This window comes from Liolophura sinensis, chromosome 1 (assembly GCF_032854445.1).
Source record: "Liolophura sinensis isolate JHLJ2023 chromosome 1, CUHK_Ljap_v2, whole genome shotgun sequence".
NCBI classification, from domain to species: Eukaryota; Metazoa; Mollusca; class Polyplacophora; order Chitonida; family Chitonidae; genus Liolophura; species Liolophura sinensis.
In genome coordinates, this window is record NC_088295.1 from 79062818 (window position 1) to 79080346 (window position 17529).

Consider the following 17529-nt stretch of genomic DNA (forward strand, 5'->3'; position numbering starts at 1 on the left):
ATTTACACACCGGATAACAATCTGATAGCGTCCGTACCTATTTCCGTACCTAATACTTTGCACGTATTTATTTCTATAATCATACTTTATGTCGCATACACGAGGTCTTGTCTTGTCATCCGGTCACAACACAGAATATCTAGGGAACATCTCACTATGTATGTATGTGTGCTTTGGGTTTAACGTTGTACTTAATTTATCAGTCATGCAATCTCACTGCCTTACATATTTAGTTGGACAACACGAGACGTAAATACCGTATATGTCAGAAGTCGTGACCGGAGCTCTCCGAAATTCGGTGATTCTATCAGACCGCCATATTCTTCTGTTTGAGACATGCCTAAATCTAGTGGTAGCATCTGAAGAAATGCCCAGACGGTGACACAGTTGGGATGTAAACAGTAAATTAGTGTTATTAGGAAAAATTTCTTTCTGTGTTACCATGAAATCAAATGATGAAAACATATACATATATCACTGACCTGTATGGACCTTGAAGTCATTTGTACCATGGCATACTTCTGTTAGAAACTATCGCAGTGTTTGCTGACGTGAACTAAACTATTTCCATTTTTTGGAATGAGTGTTTCTGCCGTTTGATGTTAAGTAGTTATAATGTCACGTGTATTGCATTTATAACGAGTGAAAAATAGGTGCAAGGATCGTTGGAAGGCAATTGTCTCCTGGCCTTAAAGGGGCTCGGAGAGCTTGCTGGCAAATGTATTGATCTCCACTTACAACATTCACAGCAACCAAACAACGAGAACGTATCACTGATGAATGTTTTTTCAACAATTAGGTAGAACGCATACACAATTTCACGTAGACACACGTTGTGGAACGCAACAGCTTCGATGCTTTATTTCATAATACATCATGTATACACGACACGAGAGGAAATAGAGGGCGTTTCCATAGAAACATCAGCCTTATTAACATGATTTACAGAACATTAGAAATACTGGTCCCAAAATAAAGGCAATGACTGAACAGACCAGGGTATGTATTCAGCCGAACTGAATTTAAGATACCCGAGCCATCGCAAACGATAGTTTTGTCGTAGTCATTTATGATTACAGATAGGGACAAAAAACTGATAAAAAGCAACAAAAACAGTATCCATCGCCGTCACTTGACAGCTTTTTTTTCTACGTCCTATAACAATGCTGTATCCATCACGAAGTGTTTAGTCGGTTGTCTTGTTTATACAGACTGGCTTGTACCGCGGGTTAGCGACCTACATCGACCAAATAATTAACAATTCTATTGCATACAAGAACCTCGTGACTTTCGCGTCAACCTGAGAAAGATCCCAATCACTTATGTACACAACTGTGCTTAACGAACGGTACCCTGCTTTACAATGATTACCCATCTACGCTTAGCAAGTTCTTCAAATCGTAGTTCCTTACTATTAAAGGCAATCCACAACTGTGGTGAGCACAGTCTAATCGATTTCAATCCTCACAGTGGCTAGCGAAACGTCAGAAGCCTTAAAAAAAATAGCCTCTCCGTAGTGTGAAACTCACAAACTATTTCGTGTTCTACGGGGAGCTGTTAGGCCTCGAACAAGTAATACTTTGGAATGTTTGAACCCAGTGACATTCAGAAAGTGAAGCAGACTGTGTAGCTGCGTCTCAGTATGCGCCACAACCACAAGGCTTGTTTGCTGTCACTCTCAGCCTCCGTTCAAGTCGGGTCTAGATTAGAAGGTGGTACGAAGCATTGTCAGTCGATTGTTACACAGAACTGCTCTGCACTTTATTGTTGTTCCACGAGTGATTGTTGAGGCCGTTGGACACGGAGGTGTTCGTGGCCTTGTCGGAAACTGTCCTTGTGGAAGGTGCCGAGCTTTTCTTCCTGTGAGGGTCTTGATCCACCAGTCGATACTCACCAGGGGCTCCGCACGACTTGCAACACATCGCAATGAAGTTCTGTCTGAACGCAGTGTTAAAACAGCAATAGATTACAAAATTAAGCGCGGCGTTTAATCCAAGCAATGTGTCAGTGATCTCGCGGACGCCTTTTACAAGGTAGTTGGAATCGTGATAGCCGTAGCCAAACACCGTGGACATGATTGCATCTGGTGTGATACAGACCAGAAACACTATGATCACCGCAATCATCATCACCGTGATGCGATTCCTCTGCGCCATCCTGCGATTGGCCCGCGTCTTCCGCAGGGAATTGATAATACAAGTATTGAGCACCACGAGGATGACGAGCGGGATCACGGAGCGAAGCAGCGTTTGTCCCCAGGTGTTACTCCGCGCAAAAGTCTCATTCTGCCAAAGCTCTGTCACGAACACATCCATCGTCGTGTCGTTTGAGCCTCGGTCAAAACAAGTGACTGTCTCGTATCGAACGATAGAGGGTAATGTCAGAAGCATCATGAGAACGAACACCGAGGCGCTAACAACTCGCGCTCTGTATATCGTGCACAGAGTCTTGGCTCGTGTAGCGTGGCACACCATAATGTATCTCTCTACGGCCACGGACACCGTCAGCCATGACGACACACACACAGAACTCCCGAAAAAGTAATGAAGATAAGGGTAGAGATAAGCGTAAACCTTTTTGCCGGCATTGATGTCAACTTTGAAGAGAATAGAGACAAGAATATAATGGATATCACTGATGATTTTTAAAGCATCTGACACAGCCAGCGTGAGCAAATACACATTGGTTGACGTCCTCATGCCCTTCTGGCTGAGGACCACAATGGTAAGGATATTCCCCACAAGACCCGGGAAGCAGATGGCCGGGTAAAAGATCAGTCCCGTGATGAACTGAGCCATTTCGTAGAAGTCTTTGTACTCATCGTAATTGTTGCTATCTTCGGCGCACAGAGGGTACGGGCAGCGTGGTGGCTCCTCTGTATCGTTAAAGCACATGTCCGTGAGGTTTTCATAACCGTAGACGAGTCTCCCTGACGGAGACTGACCCATGGTGCAGTGTGTCGTCTCGCAACTCGCCCTTTCTCAGTCGTCTTTCATTTGCTTAGTTGTTAGTATCTGAAAAGAGACAAACCAAGAGAAAACGATTAAAGTACTGTTAAGTGAATGAAAATCCCATATTTGTCTGAACATTAAATCGATGGATTTCCTCGCTAAATATCAATTCACATGTATAAACACTAGTTGGATTTACTTATCTGTCTTAAACTTACAAAGACAATGGAAAGCCTGGATCAACCGAGGCACAATACATTTAATAATGCACATAGACTGACATTCACACATATAAAGAAGTGTGTAGACTATCATAAACTCAGTAAAACTGTGTGTACTTACAATGTATACAATCTTTTGAAAACTTGATGTATGGACGGTGAAAATGCACGCTGTCAAATTTATAGTGTTTTGGCCCACATATTTATTATGAATGTCATGGATTTATTTCTTCTATCCACAAGACCTTGCCCAAAGGGAAGATAGACTCCCCAGGAATGTATGCCATACATATTTATCCGTGAACAAATAACGCAGCCATGAGGCATAAAAAAGAAGGTTGCGGCATGTCACAACAGTGGTAAATAGATTAGCTCTGAAAGCTTTGCATTCATCTATATTTTTGTGTCAGAAAAAATAGCCTTGGGCTGATGTTTTTGTTGGAAATCAGGAATTCACAGATTTTATCAAATGACTAAGCCCTAAGCTATTTTTTCATAGCAAAAGAAAAACAAAATCGTCATCAGATATAGCTCTAGGTGTACATCCACGCTATATCATTTCTAGGAAAACAGCGTTATGTCCAACTATATCCAGCATATAATTTCATGTGAAGGTTTGTACAAAAATTGTTATTAGTAGATTTTGAAATGTTTTGAAGGTATGACACTGGATTGCATGGTGACGATATGATATCTCCTCATCAATCTTTGCGGCGTAAGTAATTCATATACGCTTCATATAACATAGAAGAATCTAAAAGGTATACGGCGAAGAATTCCACTTCACGTACGCAATATACATATACAACTCCCGTAGCAAAAAGGCAAACATGTCTGCGTATGCAAATAAATGCTTATACTGTATGAGTACATACATAAATAAACAGACACCTAATAATACAAGTCTATTTAAACATGCATAACTGATTCAATATTGCTTCCAACTCTATCTATGGACACAGTGTAGAAACCCCGCACAGGGGTAAACGCAACATGACACTAGCCATTTACACACAGAGATGCGGCTATTCGTGTCACCCCTGTGCTAATTGAATACTCTTCAGAGCAGTCAATCAGATACTTGGTCGAACTCATGTAACGTTATGCCAGACAACAATCTAGATGTCAAGGCCATTCGCCGTCAGAAAATGTCTTCAGCAGTGGTCAAACAACAGTGGCTATTCACCGACGTCCCCAGAGGTACCATCCCATGGGTCTGAAATTCCGGAACTGAAGGTAACGAGATGAAGCATGTTTTACCCATGAAGGTACAGGGGCGGGCCTGTTTCCGATGACCCTAGACACTATTACGTTCACTCCATTAGATACCAGCGCATCATATAATGTATTCTGGACATGAAAGAACACTTAATGCTTATGTTTAAACAGCCCAAACTGTGGAATGGCATTTGTTCTAAAGGCTCTTTGGATGGAAGGGACTAGAACTGCTGCCACATTTAGAATTAAGTGGTTGGATTTGCGAATCGCTAAACCATTGTGAACATTACAGTCAAGGAAGTGTTTGGGTTGCTTCCTTTCAAAAGCATAAACCACATAGCATACAAAACATCTCGAGACCAGTTGTTAAATACTATTGGCATCATTTCAAGGTTGGCGGAGCGATTTTGGCAACTATTTCATCATTGAGCTACCGATTTCTCACGCAGTATGCTCACAGATATGACCTGATCATGATCAGTGCAGCAACTCATCTGCAATCGACAGCCACTGATTAAAACGTAACAGCCAGTCTGGTATAGGCAATACTGGGAACAAGCACAACAGTTTCGCTGACAATGCATTTGTCTTCAATCACTGCCACATGTAATCCATGAACTAAACCGTCGAGTATATGGGATATTGTCGGTAACCTGGACAAACAGATGCGTTTTGATGGCATTTACAGAACGCGTGACTATAGCTGGTAAACAGACTATACGTCGTAGTATTTTGATGAAATGATCAGCGCAGATGTTCTGGCTTTTCATCAGACAGACACTGTAGAGCGTCTGTCATATCAGAAGACCACCTGCGACGAAAGGCTTTTCTTTATAAACAGGCAATTGCCTCACCCTACGTTGGCACAGAAGCCCGTGCTACATAGATCTGCGTCATGCATAATCTAAAGGCCGCTCTCTACTAGAAATCTTTCAACGATAAACACTGTGAACGTATGCACACTACGAGCGTCTTTGATTAGTTCTCATTATAGTGATTTAAGTAACTTATTTAAGAGTATAAAATGCCTAATTAAATCATTTAAGAAACATCAAAGCGAACATTTCAGCTTAAAACCATCTTATTCACGGAACAAAATACCCAATGCCGGAGCAATCAGGTAATCATCCAATAATGGCCGGGAGGTTAGAGTGCCAGACTCTTAAGAAAACTACCTTTAATTTCCAGTCGGGTCAAGTTTAAGGCATGTACAGGTTTGGCGTTATGCCTAGTGTTTTTCTTTTGACGTGTAGGTTAAGCAGCACTAGACTCTAGCTCTATTCTCACTGATCTGCCACTTGCATGGAGAGATTGTCGAAAGATGACCGACGAAGCACGAACGCGACATTAAAGGTCAACGCAAAATACTAAACCTCTTAGCATTTAATACTGTCTAAGAAAGCGATTTTATTTATTTATTTGTTTGATTGGTGTTTTACACCGCACTCAAGAATATTTCAGTTATACTTATACAACGGCGAACAGCATTATGGCGAGGGAAGGGGAGAGGGGGAGGGGGTGGAAACCAGGCAGAGCCCGCGGGAAACCCACGACAATCCACAGATCACTGTCAGACATTGCCACGCAGTACTGGAGAGGAAGTCAGATGAAAATAATGTATGAGTAAACAGACCTTAAGGCGTGGTATGAGTGAACAGACCTGAAGGAGTGGTATGAGTGAACCGACCTTAAGGAGTGGTATGAGTGAACAGGCCTTAAGAAGTGGTATGAGTGAACAGACCTGAAGGCGTAGGATGAGTGAACAGATCTGAAGGCGTGGTATGAGTGAACAGACTTTAAGGAGTGGTATGAGTGAACAGGCTTTAAGAAGTGGTATGAGTGAACAGACCTTAATGAGTGGTATGAGTGAACAGACCTGAAGGCGTAGGATGAGTGAACAGACCTGAAGGAGCGGTATAAGTGAACAGACCTGAAGGAGTGGTATGAGTGAACAGACCTGAAGGAGCGGTATGAGTGAACAGACCTGAAGGAGTGATATAAGTGAACAGACCTGAAGGAGCGGTATGAGTGAACAGACCTGAAGGAGTGGTATAAGTGAACAGACCTGAAGGAGCGGTATGAGTGAACAGACCTGAAGGAGCGGTATAAGTGAACAGACCTGAAGGAGCGGTATGAGTGAACAGACCTGAAGGAGTGGTATGAGTGAACAGACCTGAAGGAGTGATATAAGTGAACAGACCTGAAGGAGCGGTATGAGTGAACAGACCTGAAGGAGTGGTATAAGTGAACAGACCTGAAGGAGCGGTATGAGTGAACAGACCTGAAGGAGCGGTATAAGTGAACAGACCTGAAGGAGCGGTATGAGTGAACAGACCTGAAGGAGTGGTATGAGTGAACAGACCTGAAGGAGTGGTATGAGTGAACAGACCTGAAGGAGCGGTATGAGTGAACAGACCTGAAGGAGCGGTATAAGTGAACAGACCTGAAGGAGCGGTATGAGTGAACAGACCTGAAGGAGTGGTATGAGTGAACAGACCTGAAGGAGTGATATAAGTGAACAGACCTGAAGGAGCGGTATGAGTGAACAGACCTGAAGGAGTGGTATAAGTGAACAGACCTGAAGGAGCGGTATGAGTGAACAGACCTGAAGGAGCGGTATAAGTGAACAGACCTGAAGGAGCGGTATGAGTGAACAGACCTGAAGGAGTGGTATGAGTGAACAGACCTGAAGGAGTGGTATGAGTGAACAGACCTGAAGGAGTGATATAAGTGAACAGATATAGGTAATATTATTCTCCTACATGTTAAAACTGGTCAATAGTCCACAGTTCAGATAAACTGGTCCACCTCTGGCGTCACAAATAATTCATCTTAAATCTGCGGTCAAACTATGAATCATGATAATAAATTTAATTCATGCATAATTACGCTTGAGAATTAAGCAAGAAAGGACTGGTCAAATGGGACAATCTGGCCTTCCATCTGAATCAATCTTCAATCTGAATCATCCACGAAACCAATTAAGACAGATGTTTCAGCAACAAAACTTGTAAACTTGTAATAAATTTTATGACATTTATTTCCCTCGACGCAAACACTTTTGGGACAAATTTTATAGGCGACAAGAAATTTGTCTTCTTCTGACCTTTTCCTTTGACTCTTAGCCGATTTCATACCGCTAAACAAATGTAAGCAAATGCTATTCGTATCATTTTGCACATTAATAATAAAACCTAGTATCACTGAGAATATCCAGCAAGCTCACAGTGTGATTATTAGTACGGTAATCAGCGTTTGGTAAAAGGTATATCAGAAAATATATCCTAACACAAATTCATTGATCAGGCAATTACTGGCCAGTTTCACAATGTTTGCCAACGAAAGGTAACTATTTCCCATGGCGACAATGTTGAATAGAGATAACGGAAAACCTACCATTGAAAGTTGACAGGGAAGCGGCGTTCAGCAAACACAGGGAGTTTCCATGCAAACTGTGCTGAGCTGTAAAGTCCCTTCCTTAGGCCTATATACTCGTGAGTTGAAAACTTTAGGGGTCTTCAGAACTCGACTGTTTGGATGTTAAGGTTTCATACAGTTTGACTTGAACATGCCACTCACGATTTCGATAAAAGGAACTCAGGGGAAAGACAGACCTTGAGGAAACAGGCCATTTCTGATGATGAACTGAAGCGATTTGAACGTCTCATGGTTCCATTTGTGTGGCATATCCTTGAATAATAATGAATATAGAATAGCGAGAGGCACTAAAACGTCCCCATCTGTCAGGGAACATAACGTTAGGAGCATACACACTGCTGCCGTTTATAGAAATCGCCATCCTCTATGTCAGAGCAACGATCGTCAGCTAAATAGGTAACTAAACACAAGCCGTTGCTTTAACAATATCTGCCACATCGATAAAATCCACGACATAAGCATGCGCTCTGCTTTTCGGGAATTTCAAGGCATGGTTTCTAACTTCTCACGATCACAGCTTATGTAATATTTATAAACGTACTATATAAACAGAAAACAAGACACAATTGTAATGGCCAAAGGTAACAGCGCATATAACTTACAAAACATCTTTAGAAACTATGGTCATCAGACGTGTTTAGAAATACTACACGTACTCATATGGATTATTTTTTTTGCAATCCTGCGAGAAAACCTCATCTATCAAATAAATACGTAATTATTGCTTTTGCAGAGCTAATAGCATGTTTCAGGCCTCCAGTAATGTAATATATCAGTGTACACATTCAAATGTTGTGAAACGTTAACAGGCATTCATGTATATACAATTAGAAAGCCCCAACGTGTGCGACATAATCTGGAGCTGAAAAAAGCCCGGTTGTCGGTCAGACTTTTACTCCAGAGATTTACCAGCCTTGTAATTTAATAATGACACGAGACCAAGCCGTCCAGAGTCTAGTAATGTTGTCACAGCATCAAGAATTGTGTTCAGAAAATGGCTAAAATAATTCATTCGTAAATAATTAATATACTCACAATGCAGTTTAACAACATTATCTGGCTAATGGTCAATTGGTTGGTGTAAAGATGCATATGTAAGTACCCCCGGCAAGCGAGCAGCGCACAGAACACATTTTCTGTCAGTTTATTTGGACATTACACCTATCTGACGGTCTGCGATTCGCGACGCACAGGGCTATTATCCCCACAAAGTCTCACTCGTGCAGCTATTCAACTGGAGTATTATTAAATCTAAGCTTGCAACGGGCCATTTTGCTTGTGCTCATCGTGGAAATAAGAGAATTAGTTCGGTTATAATAGTAGACTTGTACTATGCGACTAGAGGCCCCGTTTTACAAAGTTATCGTAACGTCGCGCCAAGCACATTTACCATGGTGATGTATGTCTTGGTGCCTGTGGGCGTTGTCATGCGCATACTACGACTGCTTCGTCAAAAAAGGGCCAAAATGACGTGTTTTCATTTTCGGGGATGTCCACTGGAGTCAAAAATGTAGGACAGTATACTGATACTATAAGCATGGGGTCCATTGCTATTCGCTAAAACAATCATCAACAGAAAGTGCAAAATGTCTTGTCAAAGTCTTGATAATTCTTCATATTATTTGTGATTTTTTGTTGTTCTTTTCTTCCCGCTATCATTCACCTGCACTCTTCAACGATTGCCAGATAATCTTTGCAGCCGACATGACACATAAATCTTATAAGCTTATATGCGTATTACACAAAGGATATTTAAAACGGCATTTCATTAACACAGAAATGATGAGTTCAGCTATCCACTGCTACACTGCTTATAATGCAAGACCGACCCATTCATGCAAAGGAACCAATGTTCGCCATTCATGAATGCTACATTTCCCACAGAACAGTAAAAACAAGAATGATTAATGCAAGATATATCACCCATTGAGTACTTGCAAGGAATAAATACAACAGCTAAGATAGTTTTCAGATAATTCTTTGTTGAGAATTAATCGGTTCAGTCAGAACATGAGACTATCTGCACGCCTGACAAAACTGCCCATGCTCAGTTTCTTTTCTGATTTCTAGGAAAGGAAAAATATCCATCGTCAAAGAACTAAAGAAAAACTCGTAGGTGACAATAAACAATAAAGCTAAGACCAGTGCATTAGGCTTGATCTGGAAGTGAGATTGCCTGTTTTCTTTTCACGGCACACTTTCAAAATGTCTACGTCAGATAATGTCACTGGTTAACTATAAAGTGCGGAGTTATGTCCGTAGCCGATAAGGTTTTTATTTCAACTGATGCAAATCATCAACCGGAGTCTGTCGTCTAAAGGACAAGTGTAACATACAGACTCTCACGCTGTTAAAGAAACACGTTTTACTCTCTCCCTAGGGTTTCTTTATTTGTTTTCTTAGATGTTTGTATTAAAAATGATAACTACGTTTGTGACGAGTGCTGTGATGTTTTCTGATGTTCGGTTATGTTAAAGATGATAGTCATTATTCAGACGACTTTAGGCCTACACTGTATATCTCGTGTAGTCTAAATGTAGGTAATCACAACATATTGTTAAAAACGCAGTCTTTTCAAAGAATGTCGCATGCTAGATCACAAATACAAACTTTGGCCGTACCAGAAAGGCATTGGACAATTGTCACAGATATCGGCAAGAGACAATCGATGTCCCTTGGTTAGATTTTGTATGTAGTTCATAGCTGTAAACAATAACACTAAAATTGCATATGAGGACATATTTACTGGTTATTTGTGTTTGTATTCCTCGTAGCGGTATCACAGAACAACGTGCAACATATTTCATTCATGCACCCATAGAAATGATCGACGTTGCATGTATGAAATATTCTTGAGCACTACGTAAACCCCAATTTTGCAGATTAAAAAATGGATCTTTTGCGTGTTGAGTCCCAGGCGATGTAGATACGATCACCACATAGTTCATCTCACATTCTGGGTGCTATGTTCACATTTTTCACTATAATTTTTAACTGAAACTAAGCAGTTCTGTGGATCTATTGTTATGTTTGTTTGTCTATCGATGCATTGGTCCGTCGGTCAAGTTTAATGACATTTCAGTTGTTAACAATCTTTAAAATTTAGACTCATTCACTCATCAAGGGACCCAAGTACAAGATTGTCATTGCTATTGTGCAGTTGTGCTTGTATATTTTTTATTGATTTAAGCTACTATATCAATAATTTGTTTTACTCATACCACAGCGGTTCAGATCTATGTGTGGAAGAAATGTAGCACCCATGCAGAATAAACCACCACCATTCCTAATAGACATTTAAACTACCTAACCTCACGATGCAGCGGAACCGGCGATAGCTGGATTTGAACACACCCCTTTGTTGTTCAATTGAAGCCATCGCTTTTTAAAGAATCTGAGCAAAGGCCTGGTTGTTGAAAAAGTCAAGAAAGTTGAACTGGAAGGAAGAAATACAAATTCAACCTTTTGGGTCTTGTAATTTTCCTAATAAAGTAAGCGTCAAATATCATAAAAATGGACAGTGTCGCTGTAAAAAATGGTTATTCTACAAATTATTAAAAGAAGGATGGAATTTGCCACAGGTGCTTACTATTCCTGTCTTGACAACTGACCTCCGTGTGGGTTTGTTACATCACATTAAAGGATAGAATGTGAGATGGACAAGCCTTGTCATAATTAGCTGGACCCGAGACGGTGGAAGAGAAAGGCAGAATTTCAACAGCTAATCTCGGTTAACATTTTCATAAGGGGCGATCAATATGAGTCTTAACATCTGCTCAAATCGACGCAAACCAAATCATGTGTTTCATAAGCGTCACGATGCCTTATATGCTCTTCTGTTGTGTAAATAGTGGACGACGTACTAGGTTGTTAGAATGAGGCTATCTGACATGTCCAGTACTTTTATACGCATTATAGATTCTCGTCTTAATTGTCCACAAACCTGTACTCATAATCTATCCCCCTAACCCGATGCTCAAGGAACAGCCTTACTTAGTGATGGCGCTTAACCAAAGCTAAGGGAAGACAATAGATCTGGTGATAACAATGGGCAAACAGAGCACAGCGTTTCTCAAGCCGGGCGACGGCTATAGCGTCAACACCATAAAATCACCTGATAAGTATGCCAGGTTCAAGTCGAGGTGCTATTCGACTAGGTGTCTGCAATCCCATTAAGGTCAAGTGGCGGTACCCAACTGAGAAGATCTCCATAAATAATGTCTGTCGACAGAACTTACATTGACAACGCCAGTGACTCATTTCAAGGCAAACCTTGGCAATCTCTTATTACTTTCCCGCTGTATTATTCCAACAAACTGAAAAACGTAATTTTTTCTCTTGGATTTCTTTCCAGCTGGTGCTAAATCAGCTCCTAATAGATTGCGCATGACCAGAACAGAACAGGTAAAACTTAACACCGCCTCCAAGCATCTGGCTACTTGACTTTAAACGGTAAATCCTTGGTCACATTCCAACTTAATTGTTTTGGGCCTCACTCAGAGATTTTCCTTCAATGTTTATTTCAGTACGTTTTGTCCTCTCGAGCAATGTTGTTCGAATTCTTGTAGTTTGTCGTATCTCGTAATATATGAGAAACAAAAAATCAGAACTTGTCCTGATGTCACTGACCAGGGCTTTAATTTTTCAAAATTCGCCATCATCCCTGTGGAATGTTAACCTTACATTTCATGTCCGTCAGATGTCTAATTCCTTACCAAAGAAACTGTGCTGGTTTTAGAGTGCAATCAATTCCATAGACAAAATGCAAACGGGATACGTTGAGCCTAGTAGAAGTACTTAAAGGGCACTACAAGCGAAATAAACAGTTATGAAACATAAGGTTTCGTTTACCAGAAGGGTTTAGCTTCGGTCAAACTTACCCAAACATGCCCAGACGGCGGATTCTTCTCGATGGCATACTTCTTAAATGCTGGGCACAATTAATCCGCGGCCATGACAACATCATTGAAGCTACAGTATTTCTGAAGTGTGGGCGCTAAGCAAACACCCTCGGACATTTCGAAGCAAAATTACCGTTGTCTGCGCGTGCGCTCAATACCTGCTATGGCTTCTCGGCAAAGGATGAGGATCTCGGATTAAAGTAGCACACGATTGCTGTCGATACACGCTCGTCTCCTTTCTGTTCGTTCAGGAAGGCTCATGGCAAGCGGAACCGCGACCAGTAATTTGTCAATAACAGACAATAGGCTGCCTCCAGACTAATGTAAAGCTAAACTATCAATAGCTATTAGGCACGGGGTCTCTTTGAAGGCAAGGTCTGACGTGACGGTAAAGTTTGAGATGGTAGATCCGGACTAGCCGAGCAGAACATTGATGCAAGCGGTAACAATTTGCTGCTTAATCGCCAAAACCAAGGTACCAGAGGGTGGATAACCTAGTATTATTGCAGTTAATCGACAGAAAGCCCAGAAGTAATTAGGAGGGCGTATGAGATCAGAAAATAATTAAAGTAATCTCTCAGAAATTTCAACATCTAGAAAGATATTGTCTTGTCTCCTCTAAGAATTTAGCTCTGTATCATCCTTAAATTATCGTTATTTGCCAACGCCTGAGGCAATTCTCAGAGTGCAGATAGCATGCTACTGTCTGAGATTCATGGCTCACCAGATGTTAATACCTCTAATATAGTATCACGTTGGTTGGAAACAAAGTGCTTAAATAGTGTGGTCAACAGATCACACTCAGCCAGTGGTACATTTTCAATAACAAGAGAGCGACAGAGCGCGTAAAGCGTACATGACAGCTTCTAACACCCGGTGTAATAGATGGTCAGTAAGACAAGAATAACTAGCGCCAACGCACATAGATAATTTATCCTGGAAGAAATTAAGAAGGACAAAGCAAAAACTCGCATATGACATGGTTTTCAAGCCATCGCTAAGGCATCTGATTAATGCTAACTAAACAACCCTCTGGAAAAATGTTACCATGTTGATCTGAACCGAGAAGAGTGAAGGAGGAAATCAGAATCCAAGCTGTGCCAGCAAAGCACCTGTTGAGGAACAAAACTCACCTGTCATCAGCCTTTTGCTTACATGGCGGACTCGAGAAGACTTGCTCAGCCCAACAGGTTTACATCCAGGCTGCGGCGTGCGCTTCGCTCACACTGACGACTGCTTCCTACCGTCAGACTGGTCGAGCGGCCCGATCATCATGCAGGCGCTGACAGGGCTCGGAGCTGCCTGCACACTAGGCTTACGTCCACGGGGAGCACTCGTCATCAATTAGCAAATTTTTTGTCGGTGTAATCTTACGGGCGCAATGAATCAGGAAGGGCGGTCATCATTGTGTTCATTAACAACATACCACATAAGCCTATGTGATACAGCCAAACAGAATACACCTTATAACAAATGCCGTTCCCAAATCTCCGAGATTGTTAAGTTAAACAAATATCTAACACAGCATCATTTTACCGGGCTTTTAATAGGAAATTACTGTAAGGGAGACGGAAAGAGCGGAAGGACGTAAAGTTATGCGCAAGCACGGTCAGGCATTAATAGTCGAACGATAGCTTCGTGTATTAACGTGTTACTCTTGAAATGTCCGTTTTTTACTCTGACAATTATTGACGAATTATTGAGCCGTGTTCCACATTATGGTGACTTTACTCTAAGCCTTTGTCTGCACACGCTCTGCATACATCTATAAATACTGCACTAGCAGATAGTCGGTCGAATTTTAACTCCAAGCTGCCCGTTTACCAACTGTAGGTTACTAATAGCGTTTGATTTTCACTTACTGAACATACGCTTAACTTTTAAGTGGTTAACTTCTCTTTCCAAAACAAGCCTTGGTTCAGTGCGTATTTGACTACCAATTTATAACAATGCAATACGTAATAAAATGGCAAAAGTAAAACAATACTGGTGTTATGACTGAATGGCTACTCTACGAGTCAGTAAGGTTGTTTAAAATAACTGAGCCGCAAGCAACGATAACATATCCTGCCATCACTGCTTCTGTCACGACCTAGTAAAAGTTAGCCACACATTTCAAGATAAGGGTTGATGGGGAGAATTTCTGATGACGTTTTCTTTTAAATATTGCCTGTCGACGCGGCATTATATGAATACATGTTTAATGTGTTATCATGAAAACTTGAGCTTGGATACACATGGCAAGGCACATTACAATGGTTGTCAATGATGAGTATGTGGCTATAACAAATATTTACGTGAATCTACTGTTCTATCATCTATCAAAAATAGTTTCGTTACCCGCTTTCCTTAAACAGAAGAAGATTTTCGCTGATAGAAAGACAGATGGAGGCCACTGTGGAACTGTGGAATATAGGAGAAGGTATATTTATTTATTTACCGTATCTGATTTGTGCTTTACGCAGTACTTAAGAATATTTGACTTATACAACGGCGGATCGCGGGGCAAACCCACGACCATCCGCAGGTTATTGCCAGACTTTCCCACTTGCGACCAGAGAGAAAGCCAGCGTGAGGAAGTATAGATGGGAACATAAAATAATCTGTAAGGCGATACCTTTCTGAAGATCCTGTTGGAGTGACAATAGCATAATCGTTTATTCAAATCTATGTAACATAGGTGAGTCACTGCTTTTTTCCGTGATCTGTTACGTAAACTAACTGCAAGTAATAATCACACTTGCTTCAGGGGATTCAAAAACAGCAGGCACTCAATAAACCGGTCTCCAAGAATATGAGATAATGTTTTGTCAATTACACTTAATGTTCGCTATCAACTCGTATGTTTCATTTTCACTTGGCATAACTCTAGAAACAAGGACAGCCATTGATGATTTTTCTGATTCTTCTTAAAAAACTTTCCTTGAATCTAACATTAAACAACGATCAAATACACCAATAGCTTTACAAAAAGTTATTTCAATTGTCAAACAATGAACATAACAGCTAGATAACATCTGTTTTTCATGGTTTAGATGTTTTGTAGGCAAATGAATGACATGGAAACACTTAGCCATGTAAACACGACATTGTATCACGGCGATAAACATTTTATACTGGAACGTAAATTGAAAGCCAGTGGAAAACTTGGGAATACTGTCTCTTTTTTATGCCACAAGTACTGACCAAATTTTTTGTATACAATTTTGTAACACATAACCGTCTTTTAAAGACTGGGCAGAGTTAACAATACGAAACACGAAGACCTATGATTTTACTTCCGTACACTATACACATGAAGAATGTGGCAGCCGTGATACGTACTTGCCACGATGCACAACATTGCTTGCTTATTAAGAGAGTTATGCTTAGGTTTAACCCATGGCAGCTGAATGCTGTCAACACAATCTTAAAATAACAATATGAGCTGACCTGGAAAAGGCAATGCCAGTATGAATATAAGAAGGCACTCTCACTAAACTCGGTTGATCCATGATACGTGTAAATAGAAATACCTGGCCCCTCCCCCTCCCCACTCCCGTTCCCCTCCCACACACACATACATATGTCACTATTATTAAGTTTACAATGATGTACCTATTAAATGAGCGGGTTAAAGTTGACGGCCTAAGTTTACAATTCTGTTCTGTCACAGCCGTACATATACACAGTTCATTAGCGCTTGTGCACTTGGTTCAACTGCATTGCAAATTTGACTTTGGGAATGCTTTATTGAGATGGAATGAGCCTTTGGCAACGTTACGCGGCATGGTAACATTACTATTTGCTTTCATCTTGTATTCCTGAGTATACCATGTAGGATCTATACTACCTTTATGTCATTTCATCTGGAAAGCGTTACGATCTGAGAAAATGGAGCGGATTTAAAGTGTGCATACAGTCGATACATTCTATGGCCATCTGCAGCCTGGTTTTGTACACAGCATCTTGTTTGACGCGATTAGTCAGTAATCAAGACTTCTCAGCGACTCTTGTTTATTCTCAAGTAAACACGAGGAACACGTAGCACCTGGTGGAGGATGTGTTTATTACACACGGCCGCTGATTAGCTCCGTATTATCGTTAACCGTCTTTGGACCGCGCCACATGAGGTCAGCTATCTTTAGCATTATGCAGCCGATTAGTTTCAGATTTCAGAAATAAAGCTATGAAAACTGTTCCATTATCCATGAATAAAATGTAGAAAACATGTGCAACTCGAGAAACATATTTTCGTAAGAAGTATACAGGCACTTTTAAATTCCATAGAATAAAGGTTTTAACATAGGGTAGTTTTAGATGAAGTTCATTTACATATATTCACAATGGAAGCTTTAATATCAGCGTGGTTTTAATGAACCGTTATTCTAACTGGATTAAAAACACCACCTTGAAAGCATAGTGTCTAATTAAACTCCGGTTTCAATATTTAATCGTTTAATTACATGTAGCTGTCTGAAAGGGTAGACTGCTCTTCTTGTGATCATGGTAAAGCAAGTTTGCTATTTGAAAAACTCGTAATTATAGTTGTTTTTAACTGTGACTGGTACCTGATGATATAATGGATAATTAAGACAGTTATTCTTTTCTTCTTATAATACGTCGATCTTAGTAATCTGATCCACAATTTGTTAGCCCAGTGACTCTGTTCAGAGGCTCCAACAGGCTAGAATCCAACCTCAACGTAGTGAGATTTGAATATACGAATACCACTTTTGTCTTGTAGAAAACAAGAATGCTATCCTTAGTAAAATGGAAAAATGATTTGAACAAGTTAACGAGAGAACATGTGCTTTGTAT

At 40.7% G+C, this 17529-nt stretch overlaps 1 protein-coding gene across 4 annotated transcripts in view; it reads right to left on the reverse strand.

Moving 5' to 3' along the window:
• Positions 1 to 827: 827 nt before the first annotated feature.
• LOC135482389 (FMRFamide receptor-like) overlaps positions 828 to 17529 on the reverse strand; it is a 50345-nt gene continuing 33643 nt past the window's right edge. For 2 of the 4 annotated variants that reach the window (XM_064762345.1, XM_064762347.1), the window contains one exon: positions 828 to 3014. In XM_064762345.1, coding sequence (XP_064618415.1) covers positions 1740 to 2948 — 1209 coding nt within the window. In that variant the 5' untranslated portion in view covers positions 2949 to 3014 and the 3' untranslated portion in view covers positions 828 to 1739. The other 2 variants (XM_064762344.1, XM_064762346.1) reach the window with 2 other exon arrangements.